Source organism: Carassius carassius, chromosome 20, assembly GCF_963082965.1.
Source record: "Carassius carassius chromosome 20, fCarCar2.1, whole genome shotgun sequence".
Classification (NCBI taxonomy): Eukaryota; Metazoa; Chordata; class Actinopteri; order Cypriniformes; family Cyprinidae; genus Carassius; species Carassius carassius.
The window spans coordinates 31,176,771-31,196,088 of record NC_081774.1 but is presented as its reverse complement, the minus strand read 5'-3'; the positions used below and the strand labels follow the sequence as shown (position 1 = coordinate 31,196,088).

Below are 19,318 nucleotides of genomic sequence, written 5' to 3'. Positions count from 1 at the left end.
GCAAAGTAAACCGTTCTGTTGTCTATACTCTGCAGTCTCCAACATGTTGCTCCACTCACTGGCTCTCTAGAGTCGATATTTATTTCCACACACCAGCACAGTTTTTCAGACTCACCTTCTGCCAGCAGCAGTCGAGATTTACATCAAAGCTGGGAAGAAAGAGAGGAAAGCAGTAACAGTCGCCCTAAACCAGCCTGCCAAAGTGCATGCCTCTTTATCTCACGCTTTCTTTTAACTTAACTCATGTTAAGGGGGAATCCGATGCCATACATAATACATTACGCGCAATGTTCCATGCATTGCCATGGCAACAGTTCTAGCTGGATTCTAATTAGCTGTGATCCTGTTCCATTGGACTTGACTTGGAATTTTATCAGGAATCCTGGTCAGTGGCTGAAGTAGTTTTCTTATGCATCTTCCTGGTGTTTGCTGTGGGCTCAAGCCAGCATAGCCAATATCGTTGCACAATATACCCCATTTTCTGCTTCTCGATAGAACTTTAATTTATTTACGCAGGTAAGACCTCTTGCAATTATTATTTTTTATTGTATGTATATTACTTTTAGTAGTTTTTATTTTATTTATATCTTATTGTCAAGACCTCTTGACAATTTTTTTTTTCTTTCTAACCAACTCCATCTCTGTATGCGCTCTGAGTTTATGCATTTCTGGAATGTATTTTGGTTTACTTTATTGACACATTTGCATAATTTCCAATATTTCTGTGGACAGAAGTTTACAGAAATTCCCCAGAAGAAAAGCTCAAGGATTTTAAACCTTAAACGCTCGAGGGCATAAACATCGGTAATCTGTTAAGTTAAAAGATGTTTATAATGATCAAATATTGTTTTTATTTTACAGTACAACTGTAAGTTACAACAGTAATATATTTATGTCTCCATTATTATAATTAGATTTAAAAACTAAAAAATAATAATAAAGACCCTAAAAGAGGTCTTAGCTAAGATGTTTTATAAATTATTTTTATGCACACACTTTAATAAGATTAAATGTGTTTTATGCACACACTTTACTAAGATTAAATGTATACCTGCATGTCATTAGACCATTAACAAGCAGGACATTTTTGTTTGCTTTCCAGTTTTATTACAAGTTTTAATCATTTCTCGTGGAAAGATCCCGCTCAGTGACCATTTAGGCAGAAAAGCATTGCATCTCCCAAGCGTGCGAGTGTGAGGGCCGCTTCCAGCAGGATTCCTGCCTGTCACCCTCCATTAATGCAGATTTGATTGGCCTTTGTAGCTTTAGGAACAGCAAACAGCTGCATGCAAATCCAAAACACTCCCCCTCGACCGGCCCCCATTGTGTCCCGGACTCAACGGGGGATTTCTCAGACTGAAAAATGGGTGGAGATGAGAAAAGGATGGTGTCATCTTTAGAAAAGTATGAGAAGTCCCACAGTAGACTCAGCAGGGACTTCTTGAGCCTACTTGTCTTTTTTTGTGATTTTCTTCCCGTATTACTGGACGCCAAGTAGCTTCAGAAGAAAAGGAAAATGTGCAAACTGCTCTCAAGTACCTATAATCCAATATACCGAGCAATGCAGGGTTTACACTGTTCTACTGTATTTTCCAAAAGGATTTAAGATGTACTGGAAGGGGGTTAATCTTCTTTTAAAATGCAATGTTTGCCTTTTAAAGTTTTTCTTCTTCTCAGCACTTCAGCTTCTAAATTTCACTGTTGTTTGAGGAATTCTTACCATCAGAAAGTAACCCCTTGTCCAAAATGCACCACAAGGCAAAAACAACAGTTTACCAAACACTACACACAATGATTTTGTGGCATCATCAAAAACGGCTTTGTTTATGCGAGCATCTAAAAAAGCCCAACACAGCAACAGTGACTCACATCGAAGGCATGAGTTTGGGTCAGGTCTGTCCGATTTGGAGGATGAAAACTGGCATATGGGGAGTGTTTATGAAATTTTCTGGAAATGAATTAATCATTAGTTTTGCAATTTCACCAACACTTGGATTTGCGATGCTAGCGGCATAGAAATGTTTTGACCTGTTGATCTCATTTTAGCTGGGAAGATGCATGAGGTTCTAATTTTCATTATTTTAACATTGTTTATCACTCAAAAAGCCTCTACCTACATTTCTGCAGAACTCCAAAAATTTTACTATACATACAATTCAGGACAGTTTTCAGATGAAATGAATATTAGTTTCAGTAAAACACCAACAACTTGAATTCCTTTACACACAAATTACAGTTAAAGGAACAGATTACTGAACAATACTATGTTATGACATTAACCCGCTTTCACCAAGTGCAGTATTTGTAAACAAATACATTTTGTTGTCTGCATCACATAACTAGCTCCATATGGCACATGGTAAACTTGCTCATTAGCTCACCTGGTACAGTATAGAGTGCAACAGTCAGGTTTCAGAAGTAAAAACTCGTTTTCTCCATTGGGAAATACATTTTTAACATTAACTGATAAACTTTAAAAGAGGTTGTGAATTGATTGTATTTGCTTTTGTTGAACCCATCTAATCGCATTAATAATTGTTTTTTATGATTGTATTTAATACTGGGATTTATGGTGAAAAACTACATTACCCATGATGCTGTACAGAAAATTCCACCAATCAGAGTCTCACAGTGAGTGAGTGTGCCAAAAGAGATCTTTAGCTCCGCCCACTCCGACAAAGCAGAGCAGATGACAAATGAGTCAGTCGCAAAACATGCAAGAAGCAACAAAATAATTTTGCTATATATATATATATATATATATATATATATGTGTGTGTGTGTGTGTGTGTGTGTGTGTGTGTGTGTGTGTGTGTGTGTGTTTGAGATAAATATCCTATTCAGGACAGTACTAATTAAAAAGTAACATTTTGTTTAATCCCTCTTATTTTTGATCAAATGTTTAACATTTGATTGATTTTGCAAGAAGTACAATACAAAGTACAATGTGCGCACAAAAATAAGTGCAGTAGTAGTGAGCTACTTAAGGAACCGAGGGGGCAAAACGAAATCCTGACAGACAAAACCAGGTTCCAGACTGTGACTAATCCACACCAGACCTGAAACACACTGACTACAGATATGAAGAAATATGCGAGTATGAAAAAACAGTCTGGAACCTGTTTGACAAAAGGCATCTTTATCATTGAGGACACACACAACTATGATGAATTTTTTTTTGATAGACTATATTTAAAAATATCATCAAATGAGTACAATACTCTGGTATAATTACTATCATTCATAATTATTATAATTGTTTTAGATATGTAAATGAATGTCTGTAAATCAATTGTTACTGAGTGCATCTGTAATGTTTATGGTCAATTCACATAGAATACACAACATTAAGATGGGTGTCCCTACTGTTTACACAGATATCTGTGTTTTCTTGCAGGGAATGTTAAATATAATAATCTGGGATTTTTTGTGAATATGTCTAACTTTGCAAATGCATTTTTATAATTTTTTTTAAATATATAAATGCATCACTTGTAGTTTTGTTTTGTTTCTGGCAAGAAAGGTGTTCGTTTAAACCTGAGGTTTTTGTCAGTGTTGTCTCTCACACCAAAACATCTCAAGAGGTTAAAATGCTTTAAACGAAGAGGAAAATCCTGTTGATTTCCTATAATAGACAGTTTATCACTGACTTTCAGAGTTTATTGCAGGCTTTCAAGTCTGCATGTTTTTTGGTGTCACTCAGATGGTTTGGCAGTAGTGGAGCTATTTTCATTGGTTGGAAGAAATAATTGGTCAAATTGTGCCTTTAACACTAAGTGTGATTAATCGGTGCAAATGTATGCTGCAATGATGTTCTTGAATCGAAACAATAATTCCCTATAGAGCTATTCACATTGTGCGTGATCAATCACGGTGCAACAAAGCAAGTTTTTTTTTTTCCAACCAGTGTGTCAATGAAAGGATCTGCGCAATCATATTGTGATTTAGATCTCATTCCCAGAGGTGCTGCTTTTGCATAGAAAGCGGTTTTGAAAACCAGTGCAAACTGTGATTGGACACATTGCGTATTACTGCAAAAAACACATTGTAAAGAGAAACCACTGATGCGCCACAGAGCGTGAACACAAGTACGTGCTAAAGTGTTCACCATATCTGTTTTGCCAATATACAATTTTTGTAGCCTCAACTGAGTGTGTTTTTTCTTTAGTTTTGAGGCTTAGCACCCCAGTAGAACCAGGCTAGGGCTGGGCGATATATCGAATATTAGCGATAACATCGGAATAATTTTGACGACGATGTACAATTTGAATATATCGGGAATATCGAATATTTCAAATTCAAGCATACTTTCCCAAAAGAACGCGCCGAATGTCCAAAAAAGGAACCTGTAACTGCTGTAACAGCTAAGAGCTGTAATGATAGCGGTTGCCAGATAACAAGAGTTTAAATCTCCCAATCACAGCTCCACTGTTACAAGGATACATTTTCTGCCCAGTGTTTGCTTATTTTAAGCAATCTGGCAACCATGTGCACGTGCTCACTCCTCATTGCGGAAAAGCCGCTGATGATAATCTGAAAGCACTAACAAGCTGGAATTGAGCGATCTAATGAAAGCGTCGTTCAGCCGGTCTGTGTTCTGTCGTGAGATCTCAACTGTATTGTTTGCGTTTGTGATCGCAAAATAAATGCACTTACTCGACCGCTGATGTTTGAATAGAGAAACATAGGCTATGGCCATTTGGAATTACTATTGGGGAATTTCACTGATATGTTTACCAGTTTCCATAATATAGACAGAGAAAATGCAAAAGTCTTTGGTATTCATTTATATATATTTATATATAAGAAATAGCTATGTGCTTCAGCAACTAGCTCCCCATCTAAGAGGGTTTTTAGTGTTAGTAGGAACATAGTTTCATGCCACAGAGCTTCTCTTAAAAACCCCAGACAGTTGACAGACTTGTGTTCTTAGCTTAAAAACTAAAATACTTATCCCAGTTGCATAGTTTAAATTGTGAATTGCATGCACTAAAAAGTTGACAGAATGCACTTTCTGTAACTGTTACTTCATTTGCACTGCTTCAGTTACATATAGGCCTACATGTATTCATTTAATAAAAAGCAGTAAGTGATCTTTTGGTCTAGATTTTTTAACTGCTTAAATTAGCTGTTTAATCTAAATAGTTTTTTATTTCTTTTTAATGGGAAAAAGAAAATCATGTTGTTTTATTTTTTATTATTTAAATGCAAATGCAAACATATCGAGATATATATCGAATATCATAAAAATTTTGACAATATCGAGATATAATATTTTTTTATATATATCGCCCAGCCCTAAACCAGGCCTTTGTGTTTCTAACCACCAACATTTAAGTGATTCTTCTTCTCAGTGGTCAAGAACGATAGGCCAATCTGCTGAACAGTTCAAGTGTAAAATACATTTTCAGTCACGCAGGCATGTATAAGGCAAAAACAATCAATTGTTTTCATGTTCAATGTGAAAGCATGATCCGTTTATGATTCACTTCACTTTATTGCATTGCACTCAGTGTGAAAGAGTCTTTATCTTGTAATCTTGTAAAAGAGCTATTTTGTTTAACTGTTGATTTGTCATTATATGTACACATTGCTTTCACTTTTGCCTACTCGTTGTCTATTTTGAGGTGTTCTAGATTATCGATTAATCTTAACCCTTACGAAAGGAAAATATATTTACCAATATATTTCTTAAAAATATATTGATATATTGTAATATATTATTTTACCTTTTTATTTTTTCTAATATATTATATATTTGAATACATTGAATAATATATTGATGATACATATATTATATAATACATTGCAAAATATTCAAATGATTGCCGCTTTCAATATATTGCAATATATTGGAAAAAATAAATATTAAATCCCATATATAAGAATATATGCCTAATATATTACATTATATTTTCCAATATACTGCAATATATTTTTGTTTCATAAGGGAACCTGTTGATTATGAATGTGGCCTGTGTTGCTACTGCAGTCATTATGCATGTGTTAAAGTGATTTTAACTTGCACACCATACTGGGTTCATTTTAACCCAGCAGCTATAGTTGATTTAACACACACCAGCATTGGGTTGACCTAAACCGTGTTGTTTTTAACCTAGCGTTGGATGTGCATTTGCAGATTGTTTTTTGCAAGCATGAATTAGGTTATGAGATGTGAAGGACAACACAGAGGTGAATGAACAGCGCTGAAACTCATTTTTTGCGCTGTTATCTGACCTCATGCATAATGCAGTGCAGTGATTAGATGCAAAAGAATAACGTGAAGAAACTCTTTATGCATATGTTTCTCAAGCTTGGGTTTTTATCTGAAAACAGTGGTAGTTTAAAACTGTTAAGATTTTAACATTGAAAAATAAGATTTGTAACAAAAACTTGAAATCTAAGAAAGCACTTTTATTTACACTTCCCTTTTTTCCTGATTCAATCTAAAATAGTTTTGTCCTGATATCGGTTGTTACACTGTTGTTAAACAAGCTAGGCACTCAATGATCTAAGACACTTCAAGCAATTTGCTCTTTTCTCTTAAGTGTGTCCTTTCAGAAGCCAATGTCTACGGAGTCATTTATTGTTTGGCCTTTCATATTGGAATATAAAAATATGGCAGGCCTCTTTTCAAGACTGCCAGAGAAGGACCGCATGTTGTGCGCAAGGAATCAGGCCACAGACACCAGGAAAGGATTTTGCTGAAGCTTACAGTGATATAATACACTGTCCAGAGAGGAGCTCGTGTACGGTTGGCGAATTTTGAACAAATTCAAAATTCAAATTTCAATTGAAATGCAAAATTTTATGATTATTTTTATGCTTAATTCAATGCGTAATGTAATTAGTAAATTTAGCCAGAAATTTCTGAGTGACTTTTTTTATACAGTTCTTTTTATGTGTGTATGTACTGCTCTAAAATTATGGCAGCTTAAATAATCACTTCATATTGAGTCGATCAATGCACACTAGGGTTGCAAAAATGTGGAAAATATCCAGAAATTTTGGAAACTTTCCAGGATTTTTTGGATTATACCAGGGATTTTTGCTAATTTTCCGGAAATTTACCAGAAACGCACCCCTTTGCAACCCTAATGCTCACATAAAAATATTAAATTCTTAGAGTTTTAATCTACAGATCTTAATTAGCATTCAAATCAATACATAAAATAAACTTTGTTTTGACAGACAGAGACTGTGGGAGTTTGTGACATCAGTAAAGTTTATATAAATTAAAACCTGTTATAAAAGTGAGAATGTTCTATAAAAGTTCAACAAAAGTAAACAATCAACAAAAACACTAGGTTAATAATTTGCACTTTATACCTAATAAATATTAAAATTATGGTTTTCAAAATGCTGAATGGCTAGAATTACTTATTAAATCCTCAGAAATTGAACAAAAAAAAATTTAGTTGTAGCATCTGTATTAGTATTGATGAATACTTAATTACTGTGAATTAATTACTTGAATACTATTCAATGGCTATGATTAATCACAAATAATCCTGATTAATGTCTTATAATAATAGGCCAAATGACCTTTTGGCCACCTGCATCACTCGCAATGACAGGTAAAGTGGGTTTTTCCAGCAGAGGGCCGAATCATAATGAAGCATATACTCATAATCCTCAAAGGATTACAGCAGTAATCTATAATAAGGCTCATCATAACACAGAGGAAGAATTTACAATTATTGGACGTGTTCCAGGAAATGAGATGGCTTTAAAACTAATTGTTCAGGCTCACTGTAACGATATGGAACGCTGTCTGACTTTGTAGAAAGTCAACTTAAAAGTGACAGTTTTAGCCTTCACTGGCAGTAAGTTCATGTCTTTCCACTCAAAACCCAATCTGTTCACTAGTGCTCTCTCTCTGCTACTGACAACCGGCTTAGATGCACATTTCCCAGCTTTACTGACTGAAATTCCATTCTGCAGAATTATATCAAATAAATAAATAAAAACACAGTAGGTTAACCCAAAAGAGATTTCAAAAAAACTGCATAGAAATAAATAAAACTGCATTTTCAACCTGGTGATTTCAGAAGCTTTCCAGATTTTTTTGGAAACCTTTAGAAAAAATCCACCACTCTGCAGATTAATTCAGTTATTCATGTGAGTGATAAACAGAATTAGGGACTTGTCTTTCTTTTGCATGTGCGTTGCAAGAAAGTGACAGGGAAAGAGGTACAAATCTTTTGACTATTTGACTATTTTGAGACACAGGTCTCTCTCTTTACAGTTGGGAAAATAGCAAAGTAAAATTTAGTTAAGAATTTATTTATAAATTATGGATGTCATGAATCTTTGATTGGTAAACATATACATTTTTAAAAAGTGAATACCAAATGTGCTGTTTTGGAGCTTGGTTATATGGTTATGTAAATGGATTTATTTTATTTTATCTTAGGCACATGCAGGATGTTTTAATGGTACGGAGATCTCTTACATATCAAATAACCTGGGAAAATATGATTTCTCATGTCATGACCCTTTAAGACTACTCTTTACTGTAGTAAAATGCTGTGGTCTTAATTGCACCATTCTGTCTATTGGAGTGTTCAACAGATAAAGCAAACACAAACTCAACTGAGGTTAATGGTGTTTTTTTTAAACATCTCATATTTCCAGAAGTCATTCAGAAACTCAAAAGAAATATGCGTCTCGCTGCTAGAAGATGAAAACAAACATTGATGTACAAAGAGCTGAGTGCAGATCAAACCTCCCAATTCCCAAAGTTATAAAAGATAAACCAAAATCAAAACATAAAAATTGATTAAGTGACAGCTGATCAAAGCGACACATTGTAGGAAAAGTTCTTCTAAACTCATCTTGGAGGGAGAAAAAAATCCCCCAATTTCCAAAATAAGTAATAGTAGTTAGAATCAGTCGTCAGGAGAGTTCACTCTTAAGACAAGGCATTTCTGGAGAATCAATGTAAATGAATAAACTAGAACATACTGTACATTAAAATCCAGATCATATAAGCAGATACGTGTGGTTTTGAAAACATTCTTTCTGGCCAGCGTTTGTGGCTGGAGATACGGCATGTTGAATGAAAGTGAGGAAAAACCATGAATAAGATGGATCAATCTTATCTCTGGTGTGCTTGAGGACACCTTTCCCATGGAAATGCAGTGATGATTCATGATAGCTGTGTCACATGTACATGATGAGATATGAGCTAGCAAAGGCTAAAACAAAACTGAAGACAAGTGCAGCATGATACAGTTTCACACACAAATCAGACATTGGGACTTTGAGAAATGTCACTCCACTGGACAATACATGCAACATGTACTCTCTCAGACTTTCCGAGTCTCTCAAATCAGCAAATTCAGTGAATTATCTCAACTGCAGGTCTAACATCTTCACAGACTGCACAGAGGATTTCTGAATGACTGGCAGATCACAGACAACATTCATCCAATTACATTCATACCACATAACAGTCGTGAAATAACCATTTATTCAAAAGAAGCAACTATTCCTAGTTTATGTGCATGTTGTGATGTGTTTTGAGTGATTTTGTTTATTTTTATTCAATTCTGCAGAGCAAAAACGCACCTTCCTTTATAAACTTTTTTCTTTTTTTCAATTTAAAGCTAGCTACTGAGGTAATAATAATTTGACCTACACTGCAAAATGAATAATTAAGGATCCACGAGAGTGCAGATCTCTGGCGTTTTGAGTATTGAGTGAATTCTGACTAATCTAACTCTGATCGCCAGACCAGGTCATGCGCTCAACAGACATGTCTACGATTTCACAATCGGCTTTGTGAAAGAACACAGAGTCAAGGCAGAAAAAAATCAAATTTGCAAACTAAAACCAAACACACCAACATTTCAAACGGTTATTGATCTGAACTGACATGAGCTGAATAATCACACCACTTCTTTACAGTAGAATCTGAAGCGTCTCCATGAACATGCTGTGCTGGAAAGTGTTGCATATTCACTAAATACAGACTCTCTAAACATGTCACTTTATGATTTTAGCAGGCTATAGCATCTATAGAGATGGTCTTACCTTCTGAAGATTGTATAAAAATCACAGTTAACACAAATCCATGCACCAGGGGACATTTCCACAGTGAAGTAGCCATTTTGGTTATTCAAGAGCGTCTCCAGATGCCAGACAATAGTACAGAATCGAAAAGAGGATCTTGAGAGTATGCAGGCCACGCAGACATCAGCAATCTGCTGCTCTCCACCTTTCACCATTCATGCTCCATCTGAAAGCACATTAAAGACAAAATAATTAACAGTGTGAATTGGGATCACCAAAACAGAAATCATATCACATAAACATCAAGCTCAAAACACTCTTCGTCTGTAATCGGATTGATGTGTTAGTAAAGTGATCGATGGCTCATTTGGACTGAAAAGACCACAATCAATCCGATTGGTGGAGGAGGAGGCGTAGATCTGAAATAATCCAATCAAAAGGAAAAAAGAATCTGGCTATTTTCTCAATCCTTTGCACAGATGAAATCTCTCATTCTGAAATCACATGGGTCATTCTGTGTGAACTCAACCAGAGGTCCCCGGATCAAATTTTGTATTTTGTCAATATTTTCTGAAGAAAGATAAACATGTATAGTAATGAAAGCCAACATATTAAATGTTGTGGATGTATATTTACTGAGCAATCCACTATTTTGTAGAGCGGGGTCAAAATGGCAGTTTTCACCTGAGATTCAGAGCCAAATTACAGGGGGGTAAAAATGACTTCAGAAAGATGGCAGCATCACAATGTTATCTCTTGGTAAGTCAGAGAGATTGGTAGGTCTGTTAGTAAAATCTGTTGACTTTAGCCATCTTTGTTGCATTATCTGCCAATGGTGACCGTTTAAAAATGGGAAAAAGCACTTTTCAAGTTGCTTTTCTCCAAAGTTTGGATGTCTGTAACTCATGTAGTATTAAAATATATCTTAATGCCCTTTGAGATGTTGCGTCTTAAACATTTATTTTGGCATCTTCATTTTTAATGCCCTATATCGTTCGGTTCCAGAGATATTGGAATTTCAATATGGCTCCAGGAGTAAATTGTTAAATTGTACACATTTTCAGTGGTCAAAAACCAAAGGTTGTTCACTTTGCACACAGATGATACTTATTTCGTTTATAAAGGAATGTATGAGGAACAAATGTGGAAATCAGAAATGTATCTTGTTTCCTTCAATCAAAACAATTGCATGGGACATACCTGTCCAAGTGCCATAAATATTATTTTTCCAAAGTTTGCGTGCATTTAACTCTGGTTGCTAACAAACAGCGATACAGGGATATCAATGCAGCTCCATATTCAGATTGTTGAATAACGCCCATTTTCAGCCGTCGAAAACCAAATGTTGGTCATTGCATACAGCTGATGGTTATTATATTTAAAGGGGAATATCTGAAAAATCTGATCTAGTTTCCCTCTATCAAAACAACTGCTTGTTTACACACTATTTGTTAAACAGTTTATCTTGATAGATCACTTAAGTCATTCTAGTAGCTAAGTACCCGTCAACGTATTCTACTAACACTAACCACAACCTAACAGTCTACTAATACTCTAATGAGAGTTAGTTGACATGTAGCTGCAAAGTTATTTCCACAGTGAAGGATTCAGCCAGTGTAATTATGCTTTCCAAGTCTATCACGTAACCTGCTGCAGAGAGGAGACGGCACGAAGCTAATCATAACCACCAAACGTATCCGAGCTATTTGAAGTCTACCCAGAATACTCTGTTTTAGATCAAACATCTTGAAGAGTTAAACAGCCTCCGCATTATAAACAGCACTGACAAGAAGAGCTTACACTGATGCCACGACTCGCCTATCAAACTACAAATCAAATAACCTGTTTAGTTTTATACCAAATCTAAAAAGAGAATCTATTAGACTCATATTTTATCAGGACTGTGGCTGTCACAAGCTGCCGAATGCAGCTTTGCCAGGCTGTAAATGTAAAAGAAATGCTGATACTTTAAAAATAGAGATAAGCTCTCGATGTCCCACCCTGACTTCATGCTTCAATCAGAATTACATTAACACATCAAGGAAAACTGTGTTCACGAGTGAGCATTAGATGACTGCAGAGATAAATCTACTTGTAAAAACTGAGCTTATGAGCAAAATGAAATATCCAACATCAGTGATACAGAAAAACATCATTACCAGCCAAAAAACGATATGGTTTACAGAAATAAATCTTGCCAACCTTATCAAATCACCTTGTCAACCGATACAACACAGGCAAACAAATCAAAGAATAATGGAACACAAACTTGTTTTACTTTACGCAAGATGAAAGCACCCATCTCATATCAAGCCATCTCATACCAAAATGTTTCTGAACTTCAGCTGAGTGTGAGAAAGGCTGAGAGAGTGTAAATCAATCTCAATTACAAGCCAGAAAGTGCTGCTTGTCTGTGCAAAACTCACAGCCAAAACACTAGGTAGTTTTGACTCAGAAGAGAAGGGTGTTTTACAGAAACACCCTAATGCAGAATCATATCAGATCTGTTTTGTATCCAATGCGATTTCAGTTAGGAACCATCCAAATTTGGAATATACTATTTTAAAATGGTATTAAAAGAAGCATTTTGTGCACACAAAGGCTAAATGTATTTATTGAAAAATACAATAGAAACTAACATTCTGAAATACCATTTTATCAATTCAAAATATGCCTTTTCTATTGAATATATATTGTAAACAGTAATTGTAAATATGCAACTGTATTTTCAGCATCATTACTCCAGTCTTCAGTGTCACGTGATCTTCAGAAATTATTTTAAGAAACATTTCAGATTATTATTATTCATTTTGAACGTTGTGCTTCCGAATCGTTTTGTGAAAAGTGTGATTCACATTTAAAGGTTTGTGCTGAGAAAGATTGACTTTATTGAAACGAGGACGCATTAAATTGAAATAAAGTGTCAGTAAAGACATTTATAATGTTAGATTTCAAAGAAATGCTGTTCCTTTGAACTTTCAATTCATCAAAGTATCCTGAAAAATAATTAAATATCACCGTTTCCACAAAAATATTAAGCAGCGAAAACAGTTTTAAACATTGATAATAATAAAAACCATTATTAATGGAGTATCAATAACTATTAGAACGATTTCTGAAGGATCTGGAGTAATGAAAGCTATTATAATATTATAACATCATCTAAATTATATCATGTTATTTTTAATTGTAATAATATTTCACTATATTACTACTTTTACTGTATTTTTGAGCTAAAAATGCAACTTTGGTGAGCAGAAGAGACTTGGTCAATCTTTAAATTTAGCATTTTTTTTGTTACCATTGCATTGATTCTAACTGCAGGCCTCAAAAAAGTCTGCAACATTCATAATACAATCTTTGTTTTTCTAGGATACAATGGATCTCTGGACCTCGGAGTTGCTTTGACATCTCTAGTCAAGCTTTAAATTCCACTGTGTTTATGAAGATTACAGACAGATCTCTCATATCCCTCGGCTCACCCTGAGGTACATCATAATTACTGTGGCAACAGGTTCAGTTGATAAACTACTAGAATCACCTCTCTTTTGTGTGTGTTTGCATTTTCCTGTTATCTCACGGGAACAAACACATTCAGACTCTTTGCCCGCATTGGCAGAAGGCAATATCTGAGACCTCGGGGAGCCCGAGCTCATTATAACACAATGCCAAACACTGAAGACAGATGACATGTCAAGCTCACTTTGTTCACAAATTCATTCCCAGTGACGTGCGCATGTGCACAAACACACAAACGCCCACCCGAAGCTAAATAATACTTTCATCTTCCTCGATGCACTGGCTCAGCGTTTACAGCACAGGTAGGGAATCCTGTGCGGTGGTGCACTTTGAAGTGCGCTTCATCAAAGCGCCCTTATCATCAAGTGCACTGATTATTTCATAATGAACCCAAATATAAACACTGTGCCATTTTCACAGCTCTATGGACGACAGAAAAAGTTTGAACAAAATTAATTATGTTTCATAACAGGAAATGTTCTTGCAGATGCATTTAACATCAGACACTGGTGCAGAGCAACAATAATACTGTGCAATGTCAATTTTGGCATGCAGAAGCAGTGTTTTAGAAATCAAACACTTGTACTTCACTAAACACAGTTATTGGTAAATAATTAGCAAGGGCACATTGAGCACTGAATAACAACCCTGCAAATTCTCAAGCACCCAGAGAATTAAAGAGGTGCTCCAGCCAAAAATGTATTCTCTTGTCATTTAATCACCCTTGTGCATCCCAAATTAATGATTTTTTTTTCCTCGGTTGAACACAAACTGAGATTTTTGGGGGGAAATAATCCATCTCGGAGAGTCCCTATAATGCAAGTGCACTGGTTGCTCAAAGTTGACGCTTTAAAAACCACACAACAGTAATCCATATGACCCCAGTTGATGAATCTGTGTCTTCTGAAGCAAAACTCTTTATACTAGAAGCCATCACTTCCAATCAAATGTCATATGCATCTAGGGCTGCACAGTGACTCTTATTTTCATCACGATCGTGACTTCTGCTTCTTTTATTTATTAAGCATAATTGTCTGCATTTCATTTTAATGTGGTCATTTAATGTGGTATAACAAGCATCCACAAGGTTTATGGTTGCGGTTGCCAGATGTCAACAGTTTATCCCCCTTCAGAGCTTTTCTCTTGAATAGACACATTTTGTGTCCAGTGGTTTGCTTAATCTTTCCAACCTGACAACCATACACATGCTCTCTCTACGTTACCTAAAAAGCACGTCTCTACTGAGATATCCTGCTTCACATGGCTGTTTTTGCCGTTTCAGCATGCTTATCTGAAAGGGAGATATAGTTAATAAGGGAGAAAATAATTGTGATTTCTTTTCTTTTTAAGAACAATCAATAACATTTTAGAAGACTGGGATCATGTGGATTCCCATCTTGTTCGTTTTGTGTGGTTTTTGAAGCATCAACTTTGAGGGATTCATACTCTTGCAGAGAGCTCGGTAGATGACTTACAAATTGTAATCTGTAACTGATTCCAGATTCAATGACAAAAAATGCAGTGAGCAACAATCCATTACATTACACAATTCAGACAACATTGTGGATTACCTTTGGCCTAACTTGTTTATCACACTGATTTAAATTGAATAATATTGTACCATATTGATATAAAAATACAAAGAGAAAGAAAATGCATTCCTTACATTGTTCACAATTGTGAATTTTAAGTGCAATATGTCAAAGTTTCCCAAACTGGGGTTAGTGAAGGAACAGCGGGGAGTTTGTGATTTGAATGAAAAGATGATAAAAAATTAATTAAACCTTACAGATGTTGCATTCAAATAAATATTTTTACAATTCCAACAATCAAATTCTGAAATATTTCCTGCATGCCATGTGATCATTATCTTGTAATCAATAAAAAGGTAACTGTAACTAATCGAATTACAAGTACGTAATCTGATTCGCTTTACATGGACTCACGGAGATGGATAGAGAACTCCTTTGTATGTGGAGTATCCCTTTAAGGATACATATTTTTCACCTCTCACTAATAAGTTTAATTAGGCAAATTAAAGCCTAATCATATAAAGTTAATCAGCCTTATCTCTTACTGTGCATTCATGTGGGAAACCGCTTAATGCACTGCATTACGGGATTATGATTCCAAATATCCTGAAATAAGAGCAAATCCACAACTGGGAAGCGTTTTAGGGAGCTTCAGTGATTTCGGACGTAACCTGCTGAGACTGAAGACGCTGATGCTGGCTGTCTCTCAACATGCTTTATTCCTCTCAAACGTCTGGAGGCTTAAATCACAGGAGCCCAGCATTATCATCCCCATAAACACCATTCTGTTTGGCAGATTTGTTCTGACTTGAAATAAAAGGATCAAATGATTGGCTTTAGAGAGCTTTGCACCATTCCTGACTGAGGCCTGCTTCTTTTGCATGAAGGAGAGATGTGTAATAACAGAAACATGCACGGTGAGACAATATCAAGCATTTGATTCCATACCAAGGAGACAAAATACTGGACATCTTTGAACATTATTTTTTTGCAATGGCTCTCGGATTCTAGGAAAATTCAGGGTCAAATATGACTAGACATGAGATGCGTTTTCCATATGAAATTAATATTAAACTGTTATTAAAGAACTTTAATGGTTAAAATACATTTTAGTAATCAAAAAGCACTTCTACAATTTAACAAAAATGTATTTAAAGCTTAACAAAAAAAAAAGTTTTTTGTCTAAATTCTGTGCAATGGTTTAATTCAATTTTAACAATCAAACAGCATGTCTAATCATCTGAAGCTTTAAAACACTAACAACTTAAAGAGTTTATTGCTGTTTTATAATAATAGGCCCCTATGAAATGAGTTTTTATTTTATTTTTGAAATTCTGTGTTATGTGCTTTCATCTTTCTGGATTTATAATTTTTTGAATACAAATACTCAAAAAGGCGGCACATGAAAAATAATTTACTCTTGAAAATGTAATCAAATTAAAATTAAACAACTTTATATTCTGACAAAAAAAAGAGGTTTACTGTTCAAATCAGCTGTTCATTTATTATTATTATTGTACATTGTGCTGTACTATAGTAATCATTTCTGTCACAATTTTCATTTGATTAAGTGCACCGAACTTTTGATTTATTCTTTCAAAATTTGCCAAGTTTCAAGACATTCAGCATTATGCAGTAAACTCTGCTGATTCTGTCTGTTTTCCCAGCCTGATCTCACAATCAAAACGTACATATTTAGACGTAAATTAAAACTGTCCAATACGTATGTGCCTTTACGTATTTACAGTGTCATTTACGTATTATCTGGACGTAATTACAGGTTCGATACGTATCGAAATTTACGTAAAAACAACCTCAAATACGTACAGATAGAACGTGTTCTCTGACCAGTCAGTTATCCATAGAAATATGCTCATGAAGCTGCTTTTCAATGCGTATCGGATTAACTTTTTTAATATTTATGTATATTTTCCCTTTTTATAATTTTTTTTTTGATAAATGTAAGATCCCTATACCTCACCCGAACCTAAACCTACCCATTTTATACAGAATGTTAAAAGAATAAAACATAATAAAACACAATTTTAGTAAAAATATAACATTAAAACGTTATTTTGAGCCACTAATGTTAATCTTACACCTACCCCTAAACCTACCCATAACCATTTCTTAAAACTACATAACGTTACTGTTATAAATAAACAAATAACAGACAAACAAACATAATGTTAATCATTTATTTTTTGCAAAAAAATATCAAAAGTGGTACCAAAAGTAGTTCAAATGATAATGAGTTCCAGTCGCAGTCCTCTCTGGAGGTAATAGTTTTTATAAGGTACAGAGCAGAATTTAATTTATTAATCCGTGAAATTATGAATCTGTCTTCTCTCCATGAAGGCGCACTGGCGCAGTACTGATTTCAAATGTCTATCAACTGAAACACGACATGTCGCTATGTGTGACGAATTATGTGAGAACCAATGAGAGTTCGATATTAGTGCCGTAAACCATGTCGTAACGTTCCTGTGGCGCACTGGCGCTATTTTCAAATTCGAATCATAACGACGAGCGCGGGCTTTGACTGTGACGGACGCTGTTGCTGAGAATGAAGATGAAGATCGATTGATATGGATATGTTCCTTGCAAACATCTGGATTCTAAAGATATGGAGTACAGCAAACAAATAAAATGGATGTGATTTGTAATTTTATGCTGTGCTTTTGTGTATATATGGTTTGCAGCATGCACAGAAATGTTATTTCCTATTAAGTAGATGAGTAAACTGCTCTCAATAAATTCAATAAAAACATTTATTGATATGACAATTAAATACAACAGATTTAAATCATTAAAGCCACGATTTTAATATTAATACATGGGAATTCATATAAATTTACACTTTAGTGTAAATAGACACTTTAGTGTAAGTAAATGTACGTGTGGTAGAACCACATTTAACGTAAAAATACACACGTATTCTCATGAGATCACGTTGGTTTTCCAGGCTCCATAAATTGAAGCGCTGGGGGAAACGGCAGCCAGGAGGACTTGAGATCAGATATGGCTGTGTTTGTGAGTGTGACATTCATCTCAGAGCTTCCTGTCTCAGAGACCACCGAAAGAAAGCCTGAGAGTTTCTAAGACAGGGAGGAACTGAATGAACGGGGAAGAAAAGAATGGAAAAGCGAAAGAAAAGGATGGGCGGGTCAACCAGGAAGATTGACAACTAGTGAGTGTCGCTTGACCTCTCAGGGTTCGTCTCCAAGTATTCTTGACAGGCTTAAAGAAGCAGAACATAAAAGAGCAGGAATGTTAATTTATTTTCAATTGCCACGACCAAGATGGGAGAAAATAAAGAATGCACACATGCATGCATAGCAAGCAGAACGGGCACAAATGAGATGTAAAGCTGCGTCCAAAATTGAGCTCAAACACAGCTAATTGAAGACGTGAAGCAGTATTTTTAATTGGTTTTCAAACGAGGATTATAAAAGTGTCAAAAAGTAACCCAACTGCCAGAAGATTGACACGATAACTTCACATTTGAGAGAACACAGATTCTGTTCAAGACGCCAATGTGAGAAATATGTTTGAAATCTCTTTCTCCATCAATCATGGATTTCTAAAATTAGTACAACTAATCCAGTGTGTTCAACGCATTAGGGTCCAAAGACGTAGACAGTTTTATTGTTGCTTTCTTTTTTGCCTGTGGTTAATTTTATCTGTACAATCTCATTTTGCTTTATTTTTAGAAATAAAGGTTTATACATTTAACCATTTAAGATATAACTAGGATTGTCTATCCTTTTATTATTATTTATTTATTTTGGAGCTTTATAGAATAGGACATGATAGCATATAAATAGATTTAATAATATCAGTCGGACATCATGTTTATGTTGTCAGCTATCCAGAATTAATAAGCAAGAAAGATTAGTGGATGCAGACAACAAATAAAGTATTGATCTGCAATTAAACAAATATTTTATAACCAAAACTTGTCATATACAGTCAGAAAAGGATGTACATAAGCTGTTATGGGTGATATCCTTTCAAAGTGTACCATTTAGATACTAATGTGCATCTTTTGGGGGGCAAATACTTTTGAAAAAAAAAAAAAAAAAAACCAAATGACAGCTTTTGTAGATTTTTCTTCAAGTGCACTATTAAAAATTGACATATAGGGCCTCCTATTATTTACGAAAATACCAAACTTACTGATATTGTGCAAACAAATAAAAATAATCAAATATATTGTCGATAAGAGAAAAGATAGGCATGCAATTTAC

At 34.9% G+C, this 19,318-nt stretch overlaps 1 protein-coding gene and 1 long non-coding RNA gene across 6 annotated transcripts in view; one reads left to right on the top strand and one right to left on the bottom strand.

Moving 5' to 3' along the window:
* LOC132096871 (uncharacterized) overlaps positions 1 to 19,318 on the top strand; it is a 207,753-nt gene that overhangs the window by 100,126 nt on the left and 88,309 nt on the right. The gene's annotated exons all lie outside the window — the stretch shown is intronic.
* Positions 1 to 19,318, bottom strand: part of LOC132096868 (adhesion G protein-coupled receptor L2-like) — a 93,013-nt gene that overhangs the window by 63,407 nt on the left and 10,288 nt on the right. For all 5 annotated transcript variants that reach the window (XM_059502530.1, XM_059502526.1, XM_059502528.1 and 2 more), the window contains exon 2: positions 10,039 to 10,243. In XM_059502530.1, coding sequence (XP_059358513.1) covers positions 10,039 to 10,114 — 76 coding nt within the window. In that variant the 5' untranslated portion in view covers positions 10,115 to 10,243. The remainder of the gene's footprint in view (positions 1 to 10,038; positions 10,244 to 19,318) is intronic.